The sequence below is a fragment of the Oreochromis niloticus genome, linkage group LG18 (genome assembly GCF_001858045.2).
Source record: "Oreochromis niloticus isolate F11D_XX linkage group LG18, O_niloticus_UMD_NMBU, whole genome shotgun sequence".
Taxonomy (NCBI): domain Eukaryota; kingdom Metazoa; phylum Chordata; class Actinopteri; order Cichliformes; family Cichlidae; genus Oreochromis; species Oreochromis niloticus.
The window spans coordinates 25,769,344-25,792,474 of NC_031982.2; the positions used below are offsets into that span (position 1 = coordinate 25,769,344).

Consider the following 23,131-nt stretch of genomic DNA (forward strand, 5'->3'; position numbering starts at 1 on the left):
TATTTAAGCACAAATGTTCAGGTATCTTACTCAAGTCATTTATTTTTCAGTGTTGGGGGAAAATTTCCCACTGCAATTATTTTTCTATAACCATCATGTGCAACTTCAAGCAAGGCACCACTGAAAACACTGTGACCACCTACATCACTGTGTGGTTTAGAAACTCCACCACCTGAATCACATAGTAAATGCAGCAGAAAAGACCACTGGTTGCTTCATTGCCCTCCCTCCTGGACAACTGTAACACCTGCCTAGCAGTCAGCATTGTGGTGACTTCCCCTATCAGACTGAGACACAGCTTCATCCACCAGGCTGTCAAAATATTGAACTCCTTCCTTCCTCTACTCACTTCCCACTCTGCCCCCCCAGAAGACTGGATTCTAACCAACCCACACACATATACATGAGCAATGTGTCTTACACCTAGCCTTAACATAAAGGACATTAGTGCTGCTGTTGTCTTGAAGACTATATTGCTGTTATCTACACATATTACTTCAATTACAGAACTGAAAATGAAGCAGACTTTGACTTTTTAACGTTAAAGAAGTTGTTTTAAAAGTCCTTAAGTATAATGAATATTTGACAGATTCCTAACAAGTGAAGCTTGCAATAAAAAGAAAATTAAAAAAGACATGCTTGTGAATGCTCTGTCATTAGGTAATGAGCTTCATCTCAGCATGTGGAGAACTCAGGAGAAATGAAATTTAGAAAAGACTCAAACTGCTTGTTGATTTAGCAAATGGGAGAAAGGAGAAGAAGAAAAAAAAGATGTTTAGACTGAATGAAATAATTTATTCAGTGACAATTTATGGACACAATTCTCCATGATGTGACAATGGTCTATCTTCATCTCATCCACATGTGCCTTGTCTGCACAGGTAAGACGTAAAGCTGACGCTTTAAACATTGGATATTCATTTTAAATGTAGAAGAGACAGCAGCTAAATGTAAAATCAAACTGTTTTCAGACAGCATGCAAATTTACAAACATCAGTATGTTTACACATTCTGGTAAGAAATTCATTTCTACATTTAAAACCTTTTGTTTTAAAAAAACAAAAACAAAAGCAAAACACAAACAAACAAAGATCAGTATGAGAGCCAGAACTGAGAGAAAAGGCTTGGAGTAAGGCATGAAGAAATTAATGACCATTTATCAAACTTTTGATGCAAAGAAGAGTGAATGTGATCAAACACCAATCACACTGTTAAAGTACTGCAGCAACAGTGTAAGGCTGAATGTTAGTCCAATCCTAGTCCCTTTTTTCTAACTTTAGTCCCAACAGTTCAGGTTCATCAGCAGAAGCTTCACAGCATAACAGGCAATTGGCAGATCACACCGTATTAATGCTACACAGTATGCCCCAGCCCCCATCATTAACAGAAACTGTTCTGTGAACAGGAGATAGCGGTGTCATATTCTGTGACTTGATGGATTGGTGTAACTTGTGGCATCGTGAATTCTGAGGCCAAAGGAGGCTGATGGGTCTTGTTGATCTGGATCAGTCTTGAAAACCGCAGTAGGATGAAGTGACATTAAGGCAAAATTTTGATCGTTATCCTGAGTTCAAGTGACCAAAAGGAACAGAAACAAGTACATTATGTATGCCAAACATGAAAAGTAAGTTTAAATGAGGATGAGCAGACTTCATTTCTTGGCTCTTCCCAGGTGTTCTCGGGCAATAATGAGCCTTTGGATCTGAGCTGTGCCCTCGTAGATCTACAAAAAAAAAAAAAATCAGATTAATTAAAGAAGATGAAGCAGAGATGGTGCAGGCAGTGCATAGTTGCACATTATTGTCACCCACCTGGTAGATCTTTGCATCCCTCATGAGCTTCTCTACAGGGTACTCGCTATTGAAGCCGTTGCCTCCAAATACCTGAACAGCATCAGAGGCCACCTGATTGGCGATGTCCCCTGCAAAGGCCTTGGCGATGGAAGCGTAGTAGGTGTTTCTGCGGCCTTGGTCCACCTCCCAGGCAGCACGCTGGTACGCCATCCTGGCCAGCTCTACTTTCATCACCATCTCAGCCAGCAGGAAGGACACAGCTTGGTGCTGCGAAACAGGAAACAGAAGCACGTTGATCTTTTCTTCATCTGAGTTTAAAACAAAAGCAGTCCAACTAAGGATACCCAGATTTAAAGGACAAACAAAATGCTTGAACACACCTCAGCAATAACTTTGCCAAAGGTCTTCCTCTCCAGAGCGTAACTGGTGGCTTCGTCGAGTGCCCTCTGTGCCAGGCCGGTAGCTCCTGCTGCCACCTGCATTGCAGCAAAAACATAAACAACCACGCTCAGACAAATCTTCAGCTACAAGTTTAAACTTTTGTCCTTAAATCTGGTAATGTTTGATCCACTGTAGTTCTTGTTTAGTTTCCTGGTGCTGTTTCACTACATTTCAAAGTTCCTGTTGTGACAGAAGCAGCTCATAAACTGTTTGTGAAACAAAGCCAGGGTTTTTTTGGCTTTTGCCTATATAGGATAGAGACAGTGGACTGACAGGAAAGCAGGGAGAGAGGGGAAAACAGGCCGCAAAGGGCAGGAGGTCAGACTTCAATTCAATTCAATTCAATTTTATTTATATAGTGCCAAATCACAACAGAAGTCGCCTCAAGGCCCGGACCACTGCTCTTCTGGCCATGCGGCATGCAGTCACATGGTCAACCACTGAGCCAAACTGGCACCCAATCATCTCCATTTCAATCATGGTTCATATTTTTTAAGCACACCTTTGAATTAGTCTCGTGTGACGAGCCTTTAGCATGCGAGTGAGTGGAAAAAAAAAAATTTAAGAGCCCACACTAGTGCATCTTTGTACTGCTGAGTCACACTCAAACTACCAGCTCAGAGACAACTTTGATCAATATTAGTGAAAATAATAAATAAGATATTCTCCTTAACTGTAAGTGTTAATTCTCCAGTAGCACAAATATATATCCCTTAAACTCTAGCAAGTTAAATTGGGAGATTCAAATGAGAGGAAAAAAAAAAAAAATCCACTGCTTAACACCTTTAAAGACCAATAACTTCAGTTTTTTGCCCTGCAATTTCTAATCCTTTTATTTGCAGATATAATTTGATGCCAAAAGATGAATCACGTCTTTACTTCTGTACACAACACCATCTTTGGATTGCAAATCTACTTGTAAAGATGAAGCTATGCACAGTCGTTACAGATGTTAGGTTTTGTCACAGCTGGAAAACTTACTGGTGGCCTGGTGTTGTCAAAGGCACCCATGGCAATTTTGAATCCAGATCCCTCTCCGATCAGGACATTCTCCTTCGGTATTCTCACATCCTCAAAGGTAATGCCCCTCGTGTCAGAACACCTCTGGCCCATGTTCATTTCCTACAGGCACAAAAACAAAATAAAATTTTTAAATGGGATGCATTTACAAACTGAACATTTTTCCTCCTTTTATTACATATAATTTTTAACAAACAATGCTATCATTTGCACTACTCAGTAAAGTAATTATCTGACATTATGTGTCTAATGTTTATAGAACAGAGCATCAAACTTCTGCAACATTTAAAATATGATTTGCTCACTGAAGAATGTGATTAATGTTTTGAAAGACTCTTTTTCAGCTTACCTTCCTTCCTATTTGAACTCCTGGAGTGTCTGCATCCACAATGAAGCCAGTAAAAGCCTTGCTGGCTGGACATTTGGGATCTGAGTTAGTGCGAGCAAGCAGGAAGTACCTAAAAGTATTAGAGACTAAATTACCAGACAGAAGTTGCTGTAGTAATCAGAGAGAAAAGAGAGAAGAGCAGCACAAATTTCAGCATTCAGAGTGGCCTTGAGGATGAATGCCCTTTAAAACTGATCACTACAACTTTAACGAATGCAATACATCAGCAGCGACTGTGAGCACACACCAGTTAGCTTTCCCTCCGTTGGTGATCCACATCTTCTGCCCATTAACAACATACTCGTCGCCCATTTTCACAGCTCGTGTTTTGATGCCGGCCACATCAGATCCTGCCCCGGGCTCAGTGACACAGTACGCCTGCAGAAAACCACACAGGAGTTAAACTGAAAACAGCAGCACCGTCTTTCATTGCATGTTTGCTGCTTTCAGCACACAGTAGTAAAACACAGAGTTTATGGTCTTTGTTACAAAATAAATAAAGCATGACGGTATAACAAGAAGCACTCTGAACTGCCTTGTTATTCAAAGTCTCCTACACAAACAAACTTTCCTTCATTTGTTACCATTTATTCTATAAAGGGTATTAAAAAACAAACAAACTTGAAAGTTAAATCCTCAGTCATTGTGCTTGTCGTTGTTGATAGGTTGATTATTGATGTCACCTGCGCCCACCATATGTTGAGGTGGTGCTTTAAAAAGAGTCACAGCCAAAGGTCGTAGAAACTGAAGCCGCAGGCTTAAATGTGTTCGTTTCTGCTACCATATATTAAAGAGATTTGTGATGTGACTGTCTGTCAGTGTCCTTCAAAGTGTTAGGTGGGTCATAGCAACTTAAAGATTACAACAGTTCCTATAAAGAAGAACTTTCTGTGATAAAGCTCAAGAAGCGTCTACAGGAGATTCTGGATTATACGCATGGAACATCAAACTGGCGATCCCAGTGGATGGAAAGGATGCACAGAGAGCACGAAAAGGTTGGCAACCAGTCATCAGACGGGCTCTCCACTGAAGTAGTGATCCACTTTTTAGCATCACCGAGCAGCTGAACTGTTTGCACCAAAAAAAGTCATCTACAAAAAAGGTCCACAACAGAGCAGCAGGAGCTACAGATGGGCACGGAAAGAGGACTTGAGGACATCCAGCATAAATCAACTCATCCAAACAGACAGTTAAGTAATCAGGAATTGTCTTTTTTCCCTTCTTTTTAAACCATCTTGAAAAAACATAAAATATAAAAAAATAAAATAAATGTGTAAATGTAAAGACTCTGGACACCACTCCCTCTGTACAAACCATTTACCAAAGTGAGGAACAAACAATTAGTGGATTACAATTAAGAAATTCAAATCTAGGAAATTCTTTATTTGCACCAGGATCTAATGACTCTGTACCAACTTTGTTGTTTAGTTGAAGAAGTTAGGTCCTTTTTGTTTTTCCCCAGAGCAACAAAATATTCTTTCTGAACTTCTTGCTGCATGAAAGGCTCTAAAAGATCTATCAATGATGATTTGTCATTTGCTAATGTTGATAAAGGTGCTCCAGTAGTACTGTTAGATGAGGTCATGAGTCCACTGAATATTACAGATTTCCACTGTAATCTACGGAATTCCATCCACAGAATTCCTCATTAAATTAGCAGAAACAGTTTAGTAAGAACTCTCCCTTACAGAAACAGGAAGTCTCACTGGGTAGCCCTTTCAGTCCCAATTATGGAAATTCATTCATGGAGAAGTTTGAGCCTGATCATCTGCTGCTTATCCAGGGCCAGGTCTCAGAGGCAGCAGCCCAAGCAGAAGAGCCCAGACCTCCCTCTCCCCAGCCACCTCATCCAGCTTATTACACGCCGAGGAGGTGTGCCCAGGCCAGCCAAGAGACATAATCTCTGCCTCCTCCTGTTAGGACATGCCCAGAACGCCTTACCGAGGAGGCACCAAGAAGGAATCTTAATCAGATGCTCAAACCACATCAGCTTGCTCCTTATGCCATATAGCAACAGCATCTCTGCTCTGACTCCCTCCCAGTTGACTGAACTTCTCACCCCATCACCAAAGGAAAGTTCAGCCAGTTTTCAGAGAAAACCACCACTTGCATCGATGATCTCATTCTTTTGGTCACTACCCAGAGCTCACAGCCATAAGTGAGGTTAGGGATTTAGAGGGATAAATCAACAGCCTCCAGCTGACACTGCAGAGGCTCGCACCCAAGCGTGAAACAGCAAGAATGAGAATTAGCATTCGTCATCGTTTTCCACGGAAAACGTGTGAACTGAATGTTTACAAATATTTTAATTCTAGATGACAGTTTGGCAGACTGACACTTAACTAAAATCGAGAGTAGTAACCATGGCAGTTAAAGCGTTCATTTGAAGATCTAATATTTCCCTATCAAATATTACAGAGGACAGAAATATGCTTTAAAATATTTGAGGTTACTCTTATCTGTATGCATGTTCTGCAGTAGATGATGCAACTACTGCAGAACATGCAATATCACTAGATGTTGCATTCTTCCAAATATCAAATCATGTCATTGATTCCAATTAAATACTTACACACATAAGAGGCTCCTCTGTCAGCCGTCCGAGGTATTTCTTCTTCTGTGCATCACTGCCAGCAATAATGACAGGCATTTGCTGTGTGGGGAAAACAGATACAAGTTAATTTTAACTGAGCTACTTTCCTCCTCTGTGCTCAATATGCATGAAATAACTTTGGGAGCATTTCATTAGCCTTATCTATATTTCTTAACATGAAATACTTTTGTACGTGTGAATCTAAACAGCCGACTGATGAAGAGTCAACAGCCGGCTCCAGAGAGCCCGTGATGGCCGATTACATAAACCCCACGTTTTCCCCCCTGGGTTCAAAATAACCTTTTAATCATCCCTGATATGAGTTCTGTTCTACTGCCAAACTCATGTTGTTTACTGGCTTTTGTTTTAGAAATTGTCTTCTTGCTCCTATTCCTGTCCATATGTACTGAAAAATTATGCCTCTTTGGCTACAGTTTTCCCTCACTTTAGGAGACATTTCCTCCGCCATACGCGGAGAGTCAGACAGATTCTGATAATATATGGCCCCTTGAAGCAAATTTGTATTTGTAATAATCTGCTAAATAAACAATATGCCTGACAGCAGCCCATTTTTGGTGGATCAACTGCAACAACAGGTTCTAAAACATATTTAAACAAGTTACAAAGCCAATTTAAACCTCTAAATCTCTAGTTCTGGGTATGTGTCTTGATAGGCCTGAAAAAATAAAATAAAATAAAATAAAATAAAATAATAATAAAAAAGAGGCCGTGAATAACTTACTCCGAGAGAGTTTGCCTCCATGGCAGTTTGCATCCCTGTGCATCCATAAGCCAGCTCCTCTGTGATGAGGCAGCTGTCAAAGATCGACAAACCCATTCCACCTGAAAACAAAGAGGAACAAATAAGTTTTCCAATGCAGTGTTCAGTCTGTCGAGTTCCCAGAAATTAACACATGTTCACTGCCATTTTTCCCCCAGGACCAGCAAACATGGTCACAGTAGGCAACAACATTACAGCTATCTGTAATATCTCTTTATGTAAAGGCAACATGTATGGTATGATTGGGACTGCACTAATATTTTACCTGTGAATGAATCTCATCCATGCAAAGCATACGTACAGTTTAGAATGAGCAACTAAAATTTCAAATAAGAAGGCAACATACCATATTCCTGTGGAATGTGACCGTTAAACAGACCAAGCTCCCACGCTTTCTTGATGATGGGGAAAGGATACTGTAAAGGAAGACAACATGTCAGCATTACTAAGCCAGACAGTTTCAAAACCTGGGGCGATTGCCACCATCACGCGATCAGCAAACCTATTTATACATTTTTATCTCTCTGTTCAACACCACTGCACTATAGACCTAAGTCATAACCATAATTGAAAATCTCTAGAGACATCAACAGTACAAGCAAATCTGCATATTTAAACAAAAAAAAAAAAAAAAAAAATTTACACCATCGCTACAGCAGCCCAATCCTCGCTTTACTCACTTCACCACTCTTGTCATAAGCAGGAGCAACGGGAATGATCTCTTCTTGTGCAAACCTCCTCGCCAACTGCTGGAACTCCTTCTGCTGATCGGTCAACTCTGTGGGCCAAAGAAGCAACAAAGCATTTTAGCTTTATTTTAATAGATCCCTATAAACTACAGTACTGGAGCATTTATTTGATAAACATTTATTTGTTAAATGAGACCCCACTTTAAAAACAAAATGATTACATTTTACTTTAGGAGATTCCAAAAGCTTCTTGGTCTGCACCAAATAGGCTCCGTTTTAGAAAAAACAAAACAAAACGAAAAAAAACCTTTCACTATATATTATAATACCGAGGTCTGCAGCCTACTTACCAAATGAGAAGCCAAGGGATGGAGCAGGGCTGCTGGAAGATGCTGTCGCACTGGCTGTAGCTGTAGAAGAGCTCTGCAGACGGATCCCACACCACACACCAGCTCTGAGGACCTGTGTGTGAAAAATATAGGTATGCATCAGACAGTTTGTGACACCTCACAACTGTTAAATTAAAAACTTAAGACTCACTAATCACCACCCATGTAAATAACACAAAAAGCCTAGTGTAAGTGCACTTTCTTAGCACTGTGGGTTTCCTGTTCATGAATTCTTTACTCAATTTCACAACCATTTCCCATCAAGGTAAAGAAAAACTGGTTAGCAAAATACAGGAGGCGTGGTAATGTTTGGCTGCAACCCAGGAATAGGAGCATTGATGGTAGTTATTTGTCTTTTACTGCCGTGTTTTGACATCTGGGTCTTCCTATTTCTGCTCACTTTTGTAACAGTGGTTTTTGATCGCTTGTTTGTTTGCTGAGATGTAACATTGAGATGTATAAGGGGGTAGAGTCTGTCCCTTGAAAACTCCAATGTTGCTCAGTCCAATTTAAAAAGGCGAACCTTTTGGTGCAACTCATACATTCATGATTAACCCTTTTTTCTCCTTATTTTGACAAAATAAACTTAAGTGTACATTTAAGAGAAACCTTTTTACATGTAGACTAAACGAACATTCCTCTGATAACGTCCCCTAACGCTATAACCGCTTAAGTACCGAACTAGCTAACGCTAGCGTGTGACGTATTCGCTAAACGTGCAGAAAATCGGACGAAAAACGATAAACTGTCAATCGGGAGGTGCTCAGAGAAATTTTTTAAGGAGTTAACCCATAACAGAAAGAGGTAGATGACTATTAAAATAGAGAAATTTACCTTGTTGAGCAACATTGTCATTTCACCAGAGGACTCTGCACTAGCCGTGTACTACCTTTGCCCTACTTCTACATAAGCGTCCTCTCGCCCAATCAAAGCAGTGAGATTAGTCACGTGTCATTTGTTGGCATCCGTGACTATGACTTTTACCCCAGTTAGTTACCTAATTTATTTAGCCAAATAAAACGAAAGCTAAACTTATATGTTTTGTTTTTTTCTCAAATAAAATAATCATTAACTAAAATCAAAAACACGACCACGATGAGGCTTTAGTGCAGACTGAGTGAGACTCAATTTTCAGAGGTGGAAAGTAACGAAATACAAATCCTTAGTTACTTTACTTAAGTAGAATTTTCAGGCATCTGTACCTAACTTGAGTAGTTTTGTTTTCTGACAACTTTTTACTTTTACTCCCTACATTTTTAAGCAAATATCTGTACTTTCTACTCCTTACATTTTCTAAACAGACTCTTTACTTTTGGCTTAACACATTTGAGGGAACTTATTATGATTATTTCAAACACCAAACTGATTTGACCCTGTTCTCGGTGGTATTTAATAAATTGAAAATTTAAAGCTCACTTGTAAGTCATCATGTTTTTTAATCAGATGTTAGGTCTGTACATGTGGAATTATGTTTTTTCATATTGCACTGTAAAATCTAATTAGTTCCCAGAACTCAAAAAAACTGAGTAAAGCTTAGCTAAAAATGACTAAATTAGGACAACTTATTTATTTTGAGTACTCTGTACAAGCTCATTTGTTCCCAGAACTCAAAAAATTGGATCAAGTTTACCTAAGATGACCAAGTTAGGGCAACTTACTCATTTTGAGTACACTGTACAGCCGTGTTAGTTCCCAGAACTCAAAAAAATATGTAAACTCGTTGCCTCAAAAAAACTAAGTAAAGCTTACTTAAGATGACTGTTAGGACAACTTATACATTGCAAGTCTGCAGTATTAAGAATAACTTGATATTTCTGACTGTACAATACTAATTGTTTACCTACTGACAAACATTTCAAGTTCAACTAAATGAAAAAACAATTTGTGGTAACCTGAATATGATTAAAAATAATTAACAACACTTTTTGTAATGATGTTAAAATCAGCCCAACTTTTATTTTCAAACACAACAAAGTATAACAGCCAACATACTGGACACTGTTCTGCTGAACAACAAACAATTATATTGCCATCACTGTTATAATCTTACAATGAAACAAAGTCTCAGATTTAATTATTCTGAAAATAAGTTTAGGCCTACCACAAGTTTGTTTTGTACTTACATTACTTATATAATCAAAATAAAATATTTATTGTTCTGTCACAAGTGCAGTCTCTGATTTAAACAACACAGGAGCTGGAATGTTGTAATATTTTAAGGATGCTTGTTTCCAGTCCAGGCATTACTGCCTGAATGACTGTCATGGATCAAGGTGATCCAAATGTAAGTGCAGAAGAAAGTCTTTAACTTCCCTTAAGTACAGTGGCAGTGGATGTGGGTTGGAGACGCAATGAGCTTGAACTTGCAGGCGACCATCTTCACTGACCACACCATCTGTGATGGAGGACTCATCTCTCCTGTTGTCCTGCAAGCAAACAATCATATTTTTTGGAACACGAACTTAATTGCTTTCTTAAAACATTTTTTTTCTGCATTTGGTATAGAACAGACTCCAATTTAGACAATCTCAGGCTCCCTCCCCACCGGAGAGGTGACATTCAATGTCCCAATTGTCAGTCTGCATAGCCCTGACCACCACCCAACACACAATAATGTCATGAAAGCATCATTTTAAAAAGGGCTATGCAAACATGGCCAATAACTTTCATTCTAATGATGTGCAAAATGATTTGGGCACAAAACAAATTTTGCTGTTAGAAAACTTGCAAACTTCACTATATACAGTGTAGACCCTCTAAACTAAGTTTGGGGGATGTGATCTTTCAAGAAATGCAGACCAAACTGTTGTTGTTTGTTTACTTACACAGCATGTCTTGTAGAATTAACTGTGGTCACCAGCAACAGCATAGTGCAGTCATATCTCAAGTCTAATAACAGAAGACAGGAAAAGATCAGTAAAGAAACAACTTCCCCAAACCAAAGCACAAATAAAACAATAAGTAAAACAGGCGGATCTAAAGTATGATTAAAGTTCAGCCTGATTAATATAAATGTCACTGACAGTTGCTAATATATTGGAAAACCAAAATACTTACTGATGTCTTTCTGTCCAACAGCAGGAGTGCTGGTCCCGAGCCTCAAAGACAGTAAGAAGCAAGCAGAGGGAGAAAAAACAGAACATTTTTCAGAAACTGATTTGATCCTTAATGGCTGTGCAATCATTGTAACATAGAGTTTGCTTATGTTGTTAAATAAAGGCTAGATTTGACATTAATAGATGCAACAGATGTTCAAAAGCTGCTACAAAGCATGAAAAAAAATAGACGTCTCCGAAAACGTCGGAGCATTTTTGCAAATATGTGATGTCTTGATAAATCGAGCAGATATTTGAACTTTACACAGCTACATTCTCGCCTGAAAATATCTTAAAAGGTTATTTTGTGACCCAGAAAGGGTAGTCTGGGGAAAAGATAACATTATAATGATTTAAAAGACTAAAACTAGTTCTAAAAAACAATGAAGTCTAAACTAAAATTAAATGTGTTTGTAAAGACGAAAGAGGAAAGAGCAAATCCACCCAGGAAACCAACTGGAATTACATAGAACTGAAAAATAAAACTGCAAAACATAAATAAAACCTAGCTAGAAAATACAACATCACAAACAGCTATAACTGTTACAACATCAGGCAGTGATGAAGGACATAATCTATGTATTATTATTATTGAGACAACGCAATTAAAGGATTTCAATATTTTGAAATTATTTAATAATAGAGGTGCACTTATTGATCCCAATATCGATAGTATCAGTACCAACACTGCTATTGGTACTGGATCAATACTAGCACAGTAGTATCAGTACTTGGTACTCATTAAAAAAGTGTTCAAAATTTGCAAACTGATGATGACTCATGTAATGAATCATGACACACTGCTCTCACCTACATAAGCTGCCTTTATAGATTAAAAGTATGGGTGTCGAAATTGGCAATACTGGCCCTGTATTTACTTGGTATCAGATCAATACCATAATTTACAGTATCGCACACCACTGCTTAACAAATGTAATGATAGGACCTAATAATTACATATTATTAAAATTAGATAAGATAAGACAGGTGAGAGTCAACCCAACAGAGCATGCTTTTCAGGCCTTGGCAGAGCAGGACAGGACAGGTGATGTCCATGAGTTTTTCAGCTATTGACTACAAAAGGTGTCTATGATACAGTTACTAAAATGATTTTGAAGTACTGCATCTGTTTTCTGGACAGGAAACACTCAAACACTTTATTAAAAGTTGAGTAGTTTTGAATATTTGTAAAACATATTTTAGACTATCAAACACATTTTAATATTAGACAAGAATAACACAAGTAAATAAAAAAAATGCAGATTTTAAATGATGATTTCATAACCATGTCTTTTTGGAAAGCTGAGTTAAACGAGCTACTGGCAGACTCAATAAATCATTTAAATAGAACCTGTCTGACAAAGTGACAAAGACTAAAACAAACACATTGTGTGTCCCATGATCTAAAGAAACAGGTGAGAAACAAAGTCATTGACATCTATCCGCCTGGAAAGAGTTACAAAGCAATTTCTCAGGCTTTGGGACTCCAGTGATCCATTGTGAGAGTCATTATCTGCAAATAGAGAAATCCTGGAACAGCAGTGAATCTTCTCACGAGTCAACGCTTTGACAACTCGCCCAAGAGGTCACAAGAGAACCCAGAAAACCATCTAAAGAACTCAGTGTCTCAGTAAAGGTCACAGTTCAGCAATAAGAAAGAGACTGGGCAAAAATGGCATCCATGGAAGAATTCCAAAGGCTCATCTCACATTTTCTAAAAAACTATCTAATGATCCCCGGGACAGAAAATGTTCTGTGGACTGAGAAATTCAATTCTCTGGAAGGTCTGATTCCTATAACCTCTGGCATAAAACTAACACACCATGGAGGGTTACGTAGCCATTTCAAAATCCTGACTGAAGCCTGCTTGAGATATTGAAAACCGTCTGCGCTTGCATTAGCACAATTTTGCAAAGAAAAGTGGAAAAAAAAGCTCCTCCACAGTGATATGAAAGACTGTCAGTTACTACCAGAGATGGGCAGTAATGTGTTACTGTAATCCAATTACTTTTTTCAGGTAACAAGTAATGTAAGGGATTACTATTGCAAAAAAGTAATTAGATTACTGATTAGATTATTAGCTCAACAATGGATAATATGGAGTGCAGAAGAGAGTACGACCATGCAGCGTTTAAAGCACTGACATACTGACATTGCTTTGAGTTTTATTCCATAAAAAGTGACAAAAACATTAGTGTACACTCTGCGTGGGAAGAAAACTTCTTTCTACAGCGAAAAATTAAAGATTAAACTTCAAATCTGAGCAAGTACCTGGCAAGCTGCCACTTAAATGTGAAATTCACAGAGAAATCCCTGGATCCCCCACTGACATAACCACTGTGGCACCGGGCAAACCTCCACCCGCCCCACTCCTGCTAAACATTTGACAATAGATTTAAGAGCGACAGGACTTACTGCTGCTGAATCTTTGATTTTAATTATTTTTTAGTGTGTTTTACTTGCATCTATTTGAAAGAGTGAGTGTAAACACAAAACATTATTTTATATGCTGGAATATGCAAAAAACAGTTTTTTTTATTCTAATTTAATTTTTAATTTAATTTTTATTGACATTTAGAAATCACTGTACCATATTTTGATACATATATCCATCTACATGTCTTTTTCTTTTTAACAACAAAAACATCCATACAAAAAAGAAAAAAGAAGAAAAAAGAAGAAGAAAAAAACCAAACAAAAAAACCTAAACACTTAGGGAGTGAGATTTAATTACCAGTAATATAAATAATACATTATCTAAGGTTAACAAAGTCAAAATCTGGCCTGCGTGTTATTATATAGTCCGTCCATTTCTTCCAACATGACACCCACAGGTTTCTCTTGTAGTTCACAGCTGTCATTTTCTCCATCCTGTAAATGTCCATTGCGACGTCCACCCACATGTTCATAGTTGGGCTCTCACATGAAAGCCATTTTTGTGAGGGCTTTTTTGCCTGCCACTAATAAAATATTAAACAAATATTTATCGTTCTTTGTCCATCCTTCTGGCATGAGTCAGAAAAATACAGTTTTACTTTCTAGAGCCAAATAAAATCCAAATATCTCTTGTATTGCTACATGTATTCCCTTCCAATAAGTTTTAATAACATGACAGTCCCAGTAATTATATGATAATGATTTGCATTTGTGTTTCCACAATTCTTCCAGCAAATGGGAGGGTTACTTTGATTTTTGGTGAGGTGTAATAAAATATCTTATCAGGCTTTTCCAACTAAATTCCCTCCAGCTCTGTGAGCTGCTACATTTCCATTGGTATGTCCACTCTTCCTTCATAATATCGATTCCTCCCTCCATTTCCCATTATGTTTTAATATGTAGGGTCAAGTGTGATTTCATGTTTATTAACCCTTTATACAAGGCAGAGATAAAGCCTCTATCTTTATTTGAGCTGTATGGCCTTTTAAATAAGTCTAACAGCTGTTTGCTTAATTCAGCCTTAGATTTTGTGTTTTTGCCTCATCTGTAGGTATCTATAAAAATCCTGTGTTTCTAACGAATATTTTTCTTTAATCCTTTCAAAACTAATTCTACCTGTCTCCATTACCATACATAAAGCTGTTAATCCTTTATTTGTCCAATCTTTGAATCTAGTATCCAATTTATTTGGAACAAAATCTGTATCGTATGCACACCACTTAAGAATTGCTACATCTTCTTCTAGTTTATTCTTCTTCTAGCTTCTTCTGGTCAGAGGGCCCGGTGGCGCCAGTGTCCGGCAGCCTCGCCTCTGTCAGTGCGCCCCAGGGTGGCTGTGGCTACAACGTAGCTTGCCATCACCAGTGTGTGAATGTGTGCGTGAATGGGTGGATGACTGAACGTGTAAAGCGCTTTGGGGTCCTTAGGAACTATTAAAGCGCTATATAAATACAGGCCATTTACCATTTTATACTATTTTATTACTATTTCCCAAATTTTAAAAGTCAGCTTGATCCATGGATTTTCAATAGTTTTTATTAAATCTTGCAGGCTACTATCTGCTATAATAGCTTATATCGGAATGGCAGTCAGACTCTCCTCAATGCCTTTCCACTGAGCATCATAGGAAGGATTACACCAACATATCATAGACCTTAACTGTGGAGCCCAATAGTAATCCTCGAGAGAAGGAAGGCCCCACCCACCTTTTCCTTTATCCAATTGCATGTTTTTAAACCTAATTTGGGGCCTTTTACCTTGCCATATGTATCTTGACAACATTTTGTCCCATTCATTAAATTGTTTCTGGCTTATTTCTATTGGCAATGTTTGAAATAAATATAATAATTTGGGTAGTATATTCATTTTAATCGAATCTATTCTCAAATATAAACTTAGATATGGGATTAAATTCCATCTCACTATATCTTTCTTCATTTTCTTTTGTATTGGAAAGTAATTTCATTCGAATAGTTCTGCGAGATCCTTAGGTATCATAACTCCCAAATATTTAAAATACTCTGTTGGCCATGCTAAATAATATTTATTTTTAATTTCTTCCGATGAATTATAATCGTATTTAAGCAATTGTGTTTTACTCACATTAACTTTGTACCCGATAACTGACCAACAGAAAATAGGTTTAAATGTTAAACAAGTCTCTTCAAGTCAAAGACAGTTGCATATAATTAAATTTTTTGCTTAATGCAATGTGCATAAAATTAAAAGATTAAAACTAATAAAACAACTTTTAGAAAGAGGCTTTCCATTTGATTCAATTTTATATGATGGATTATGGAGAAAAACTGAATTGGGCTGAAAGTTCTATTGGTTTATTACATATTGAGGTTGTGCATTGCGTCTTTGAAAAGTAACTAATTACTCTTGAAAATAAGTAATCAGTAAAGTAATGGGATTACTTTTTGGAGAGATAATCAGTAATTAGTAACTAATTACTTTTTTCAAGTAACTTGAACAACGCTGGTTACTACAAATGCTTGATCAGTTTTTGCTGTGAGGGTTTCGTGACTCATTAGGTTTAAGGCAGGGGTCTGCAACCTTTTACACCCAAAGAGCCACTTGGACCCGGTTTCCACACAAAAGAAAACACTGGGAGCCGCAAATACTTTTTGACATCTAAAATGAAGATAACACTGTATATATTGTTTTTTTCCTTTGTGTGAACAAGGTAAGGTGAGGTGAGGTAAAGTGTGCTGCTTATGAAATCCGCGAAGTGCTACAGAGAAAATTACATTTTATTTATGTAATCAACACATTTTGAACTCTTAAAGAAATATAACAAAAGCAAAGACACCCAGCTGAACTAAAATGATCCATGTAGCAAACAAAAACTGTTGTGAGCCGCCTCCCTTATATCTCCTTTGGGCTGTTGGAGCCTTGACCTGACTTTTAAAAAATAATTGGTAAAAAAGCTCTATGCTGCTGAAAAATTAAAAATAGATATTTGCAAAATTCTGCCTAAATATGTATTTTACCTGGTTAATGCGTGCGGCGGGGGCGTGGTCTGCAGCGCCGCTGCAGGGGAGGCGGACGCACCTGAGCGGCACCCGCAATCACGTTTACACAGGACTGTAAGCTGTCATCTGTCGTCTGTGAGGCGTGAGCAGTGTTTGTCTTTAACATAGTTCACGGTGGAGCTGCTGACATAATGTGGATCCGAAGATCCATAATTGGCCTACCTGGGGTTGAAAGTCTCGATAAATGCACGGTGTTTCGGCGGGAATACCGGCTTCCGCGAGTGTGACGCTTATATTGAGTGAGGAAAAAATAATAGAATATAATTTTATATTTATATTTCAATATCACAATAATCTTCCAATTTAGAACTACAAATTTAAAAGAACTAACATAAATAAAATACACTAAAGCGAAATACTTCTAATTTATTTTCCCAAACCACGCGGAGCCGCACTATAAGGACTAAAGAGCCGCATGCGGCTCCGGAGCCGCGGGTTGCCGACCCCTGGTTTAAGGGGAATTGTTTTTCCACACAGGTCCAGATAGACGTTAGGATTGTTTGTTTTTACCCTTAATGAATGGAATATTAAAACTGGGTGTTGAATTTTCTCAGGTTATCTTTTGCTAATACTGTTTGACCTAGAACATGTGACAAATACCTTTTCATGACACTAGTTCAAAGACTTAACGATTTACCATGTGAGTTTCAATTAACGCAATCCTGATGTTCTTATAAGCCACTTATTTCCTCGTTTTCTATACACACTCATAACATTTTACCTCTCAAATGTTATGGGATTCCAATATTTGTGAGCCACATTGGCAGAAATAAAACACCCTCAAGATTTTTTCTGGTTCTTATTTGCATCAAATCCACTGCTAAGTGTTAAAACTCATACCTCGACTCCAACACTAGCAGATTTTTTTTTTTTTAATGTAATGAACAAGTATTTGCTTTATATTTACACCAACACCTAAGCAGCAGAGGCCTTTCCTCATTAACATAGGTGTGGAAATGTCATTCTAAATAGTTGCTTTTACTCAGATCTGAATACTCCAACTCAGCAATTCATCTAATGCACTCTTTAACGCATGCAGACCTGAAGGCAGTCAGAAATCTACATTTTTATATTTGTCACCAATTATTAGGTGTGATCTTTTTACCCCCAGTTAGCCTTCGAAAAAAAAAAATCCAGTTCTAATTAAATGCACAAATGACAGTCACATCCAGTGAAAGAGCAGACACAGTGGACAGTTGTGGGACGTTTGGATTTTATTGACGTATCAAACAGCTGTACATCTATTTGCCTTTCTTGGCCTTGATCTTCCTCAGGTAGAACTCGAGCTCCTTGCCCTCCAGGATGTAGCCGTCTGCTCTGCCGCACTGGCCGGGTCTGGAGGCGATGCAAGCTGCATGAAGGAAGATGGAAGCAGAGTCAGTCATGTTATCAAGGTCAGTACATCAAGTTTCAGATGTGTGGGTCTGATGTAGGGCTGCCACGATTAGTCGACTAGTCACGATTACGTCGACTATTAAAATCGTCGACGACTAATTTAATAGTCGACGCGTCGTTTGAAGCTTTGTAAGATCCCAAAAGACGCAGGAATAAGTAGTAGTATTTAAGAGTGTAATAACGGACTGAAACAGAAGATGGCAGCACTGCATGTACAAGGATGCCAGCTGCCGTTAAACCCCGAAGAAGAAGAAACTGTGTTCCAGAATTCATAGCGTGGCCCAGCGCAGTTGTCAACAATGGCGGCAGCTAGTTAGTTTTAATATTACAATTATTATTCTTTCTGGGTCACAAAATAAACGTTTAACATATTTTCAGGTGTACATTTTACGTCCAATGGATGCATGATCTGATTAGTCGACTAATCGCAAAAATAATCGGTGACTAGTCGACTATCAAAATAATCGTTTGTGGCAGCCCTAGTCTGATGTTGCAGAAATATATTTAAGGCAATGAGATCATGTTAACTTCAGTCTTTGCATTTCTCCTGTCATTTGACCTTTCAATAAAAATACAAATATTTTATTCCCAGCAAATTTTTAAACAGTCACTCAAAATTACTTATAATTCTTGTGAAAAGTGAAAACCTTTTTGTTAAATACACCAAAAACACTACCCTAGTATTTGTGTTTAACACATATGCACAAGAAACTGCCACACATGATTACACTTTCATACTCTAATGATGAAAACTTTCAAACGGCACTCACCACTTATCCAAATAAAAATAATTCTGCCACAAATGTTGAACTTACCGAGCAGTTTTCCCTGCTGGAACTGCTCTTCCAGGAGTGAGCTGATCTTGGCGTTCTTCTTGCGCTCATCGTACTTCTTCTGGGTCTTCTTTGACCTCTTCCTGTTCAGGATCTCTTCCTCCTCAGGGCTCTGCATTAGGATGGGAAAGAAAGGCTCTTTAGATGGTTGCAAAAAAAAAAAAAATCACTGCACAAAAACCATATGCTTTGGATGTTCTTTTAATGAGCAACTTCAGTTGACAGGTCTTTCTCAGAGTCTTTATTGTCACCACTTCCATTCAGTAGCAGAACTGGACAAGTTATCGTCATGGAAAGACACATCGAATCTGTTATCTTTGTTAATGAAGATAAAAGGCTTTAACTAAATAAAGACGTCTTCCACTGAAGGGAGACGAAAGATGTTTAAAACAAACTTAAGAGTCTGTGGTATGACAAAGCTGCTGCACATGAAAGCGATGTGCCTCCATTAGCATTTAAAAAGCGTTCACAGTAACACAAGAGAATGCAAAACCTAGTTATAACGTGCTTTAACTACAAGGATCAACTGAGCTTATGACATACCAGCTTGGCGCCCTTCTTGCGTCCCAGTGGAGTGGCGTAGTGAGCCTCATACCACTGCCTGAAGGGAAGACTGTCAACAAGGACGATGCAGTTCTTCACCAGGGTCTTGGTTCTGACCAGCTCGTTGTTGGAGGCATTGTAGACCACATCAATGATCCTGGTCTTCCGTGTGCAGCCTGAATACACAAAACCCAGGCATGATCATCAAACTTCCCATTCAATCTGACTACATAGTTTCATAAATCTGTTAACTATGAATAGACAGAAGGGGTCTTTCTCAGGAGTCTTTGCTGTCACCACTTGCATTCAGTAGCAGAACTGGACAAAGTTATCATCATGGAAAGGTGTGTGGAATATCAAAAGGTACTCCAGGAGAAACTTACACTCAGAGCCCCATGAGAAGTTTCCATTGTCCAACCTCAGAGCTCGGTACTTCTTGTTCCCACCACGGACCCTCACCGTGTGGATGCGGCGAGATCCAATCTTTAAAAAAGCAAAAAACAACAAGAACACATTGTATTATAGTTTATAAGAGGATCTGTATGAGACCTCCTTTCCTAAGCAGCAGCATGCATATGCTTTGAAGCGTGTCAGTGTAACTATGACAAGTCCTAACATTGGTAAGCCCAAAGCTTTGAACCAAAACGGCTCAAAATAAAGACCCACCTAAGGTCAAGTTTTCATCACCCACGCTACCAAATTATTCAGTCTAATCAGGTAAGAGGCGCCCCCCCCAAAAAAGTCACCTTTGTGTTTGCAGCAGGTCGCCCGAGCTCATACTTCCTCTTCTTGTGGTAGGGCTTGCGTTTACCGCCGGTCTTGCGGCGTTTATGCCAGTTGTCCCTTGAGATACCTGCAAAAGTAAAATACGGAAAACTAAGAGTCAGTTTATTGGGCCACCAACAAGATGCTAGCAAGAAGATTATTTTTTGTGCTTGAGCAATCAGTTCTCCAAGGTAAGGGTTGTCCGCAATTTGATTTGGATTCCGCATAAAAGAGTTTCATCATGTCGCTCAAGCAATCAAATTGTACTTTTAAATGGCTAGATGTAGTTGCTTTTACAAAAAGTTAAAAATTCACAAAGCCAACTCATGTTGCATATTAACCCAGATTTAAACTATTTTAACAGTAAACAAAAAACTGAGATGAGCCAACTTCCAGACTCAAAACAATGCAGCAATATTTCAGGACTTGCCAATCATAACACAGCTAACAGCATCTTGACAAAGTGACCAACACCAGTTTGGTTACACGCAATACTCAGATACATGCATACACATATTCAGAAGCTCTTACAGACCCACTACATCACATTGGCCTTAAAATTTCAGTGTTCTAGGCTACAAATACACCCTAGACTGTGCTATCATAGTATTCCTAAAGTCAGGACAGAAACATATTTCCACAACCATTATATATATTCGTTTGGGTTTTCAGTAGTAATCCAGGGGTTCTAAATCACCAACATGGACCTAAAGCCACCAAAACATGTGGCTACTGACATCTCCTGTGTTCCACACCTGCAGGCCTGCTAACTGTCCCACTCAATGAGCATTAGTCCTTATTCTCAAAGCGGCTGGTGCTCCACTACTCCAGGTTATGGTTTGAATGTGGCCCAGATAATTCACAGTCCATCTTCCAAAGCACAACAAGGAACATTTAGAGGTGAAGCCCAAGGTGTCCCACTGGAGGACATGAATGCATCATAGAGCATGCAGGAAGGGAGACACGAGACAGGCCGGGTCTACCTGCGACATAGCTTTCAAAATAAGATGCCTCTAAATAGGACAAAATAAAGCTGAATTAAGCTCGACAACAATAACCAGACAAAACACTTTTCTAAAAAGAAAAAGCATAAGCATTTACATTATTACGTTAAGCGTCTCAGCCAAGCAGCGTGACAAGATCACGATCGGCATGCTAACTAAGCTAACTTCGATCAGCCTAAACAGTTGAATATGCGAGCACAAGATCTCCAACACTTCTCGTATACAGCCAAGTTAACGAGAAAACACAGCTGCTTCATAATAAAACGTCCTAAACCAGCCACAAGAGAAGTCTTTAGGCACACTTCAGCCTCAGCAGCTAACTACATAGCCATTGAGAGCAGCCATCTTGGATACGCGCTTCAGAGAGCCACTAGAAAAAAATTCTTTAAAACAAATTCAACATACTACAGACAACAAAGAGTCAGCCATTTCTATTTAGATTGCAACATTTATCACTATAGCAAACCATTACTGGAATATTCCTTCGTTAAAACATCAGATGGGTAAGGATTCGGTCTCCGACGCGAGCATGAAAACACGTACCCATTCTCAGGCGCCGGCTAGAAAGAGGAACCGCAAGGGCTCATGGGGAGGTTTGAACACCCTCGGTCTCGCGAGAACTAACTCTACGGCGAACGAGATTTCCTTTATCGTCTCAGAAAAGTTTCGAGATACCCATACCAGAGACAGAACAACATTACAGAAAGTACAACATTGCTTTCATATTCTCTAAGGTCTTCAGTTTCTTCTTCTTCATCAGGCTGTTTCCTTTATGGGTGGCCACAGCAGATCATCTGCCTCCATCTCACTCCATCCCTTGCATCCTCTTCAGTCACACCAGCTTTCTGCATGCTCTTCTTCTCCTCTGAGGTCTTCCTCAGTATATCCAATTCCCTCCTCTGCAGGTGTCTAAACCATGGCGCCTTAAAACTCTAACTTTGCCTCCAAATCGCTCAGCCTGACCTGTCCCTCTGATGTACTCATTTATAATCTTGCCTATTCTGGTCACTCTCAATTAAGGTCTGAGCATCTTCAGTTCTTCAACCTCCAGCTTTCCCTCCTGTCTTCCTCCAGTGCCACCATCTTCAAACCATACACCATAGAAGGCCCCACTATCATCTTGTAAACCTCCCCTTTCACTCTTGCTGTTATCGTTTTTCCAGATATCACTCAAAGTATCACATACAGGTGCATCTCAAAAATCTTAAATATTCTGGAAAAGTTTATTTTTTCATAATTTTATTCAAAAATGTAAACTTTTTATATCCCATGATCACATATCTCAAGCCTTTTTTGTTTTATTTTAGATGACTGTGGCTTATAAATCATGAAAATCAGAAATCCATTATCTAAAATGATTAGAACATATAGTTTATCTCTTGGTCATAGACTTGGTCTGTAGCATAGACTAAGAAATTGATAAGCTGCAAGTTATCATTAATGCTAGTTAAGTCATATTTTTTTCCAGTTGTGGTCAGAAGTTTACACACTCGTCATGGGTATGAATGTAATGGTAATTCTGGGATTTTCACGATTTATTTGCTTATGCAACATACATCTTTCATAACTTAAAAAAACAAGAACCAAGATACCAAACAAGATACCAGATACTTGTGGTTCTGCCTTAATTCTGGCTGGATATTCGGCCACTCTTCTTGGTAGAATTGGTAGAATTCCTTTACACTGATTTCCCTGTCATGGACCCAGCTTTTAAGCACAATCCACACATTTTTAATAAGGTTAAGGCTTCGGAAGTGCCAGTCCGCATGCATTATGTTAGCCTGCTTCATCCATTCCAAAACCAGTTCTGAAAGGGTTTTTGGGCTTTTGGGCTTTTGGGCTTGAAGGTGTCAACTTTGAAGCAAGGCCGTCTTTCTTGGTCAGCAACCTCTCCGTCCATGGTGATATAAAACTCCCTTCACTGTTCC

General features: G+C 38.7%; 2 protein-coding genes and 3 non-coding genes across 5 annotated transcripts; all 5 read right to left on the reverse strand.

The window, feature by feature from the left end:
- Positions 1-774: 774 nt before the first annotated feature.
- On the reverse strand, positions 775-9,069 carry acadm (acyl-CoA dehydrogenase medium chain). The gene is made up of 12 exons (XM_003448445.4): positions 8,929-9,069; positions 8,056-8,167; positions 7,697-7,794; positions 7,363-7,432; positions 6,978-7,078; positions 6,215-6,295; positions 3,890-4,020; positions 3,604-3,712; positions 3,216-3,356; positions 2,174-2,269; positions 1,812-2,060; positions 775-1,723 (listed from the first exon to the last, which is right to left on the reverse strand). The coding sequence occupies exons 1-12, from the start codon at positions 8,947-8,949 to the stop codon at positions 1,652-1,654; spliced, it is 1,281 nt and encodes a 426-aa protein (XP_003448493.1). The 5' UTR covers positions 8,950-9,069; the 3' UTR covers positions 775-1,651.
- Positions 9,070-17,854: 8,785 nt separating this feature from the next.
- Positions 17,855-21,881, reverse strand: rps8a (ribosomal protein S8a). The gene is made up of 6 exons (XM_003448444.4): positions 21,747-21,881; positions 20,181-20,287; positions 19,818-19,917; positions 19,435-19,610; positions 18,874-19,003; positions 17,855-18,014 (listed from the first exon to the last, which is right to left on the reverse strand). Exons 1-6 carry the CDS (start codon positions 21,748-21,750, stop codon positions 17,905-17,907), a joined length of 627 nt encoding a protein of 208 aa, XP_003448492.1. The 5' UTR covers positions 21,751-21,881; the 3' UTR covers positions 17,855-17,904.
- LOC112843023 (small nucleolar RNA SNORD38) lies at positions 19,120-19,187 on the reverse strand. The gene has a single exon (XR_003215111.1). It is a non-coding gene; the product is annotated as a small nucleolar RNA SNORD38 (small nucleolar RNA).
- On the reverse strand, positions 19,708-19,777 carry LOC112843022 (small nucleolar RNA SNORD38). The gene has a single exon (XR_003215110.1). It is a non-coding gene; the product is annotated as a small nucleolar RNA SNORD38 (small nucleolar RNA).
- Positions 20,019-20,128, reverse strand: LOC112843024 (small nucleolar RNA SNORD46). The gene has a single exon (XR_003215112.1). It is a non-coding gene; the product is annotated as a small nucleolar RNA SNORD46 (small nucleolar RNA).
- Positions 21,882-23,131: the final 1,250 nt, after the last annotated feature.

Excerpts from the sequence above, each read along its gene's own strand:
- acadm (XM_003448445.4), bottom strand. The coding sequence starts at position 8,949 with ATGACAATGTTGCTCAACAAG. Across the intron at positions 8,168-8,928 it reads TGACAATGTTGCTCAACAAG|GTCCTCAGAGCTGGTGTGTG; the intron begins GTAAATTTCTCT and ends TTTCACACACAG. Across the intron at positions 2,061-2,173 it reads TTGGCAAAGTTATTGCTGAG|CACCAAGCTGTGTCCTTCCT; the intron begins GTGTGTTCAAGC and ends CCTGTTTCGCAG.
- rps8a (XM_003448444.4), bottom strand. Across the intron at positions 19,611-19,817 it reads CTTCTCATGGGGCTCTGAGT|GCTGCACACGGAAGACCAGG; the intron begins GTAAGTTTCTCC and ends TTGTGTATTCAG. Across the intron at positions 18,015-18,873 it reads CCAGCAGGGAAAACTGCTCG|CTTGCATCGCCTCCAGACCC; the intron begins GTAAGTTCAACA and ends TCCTTCATGCAG.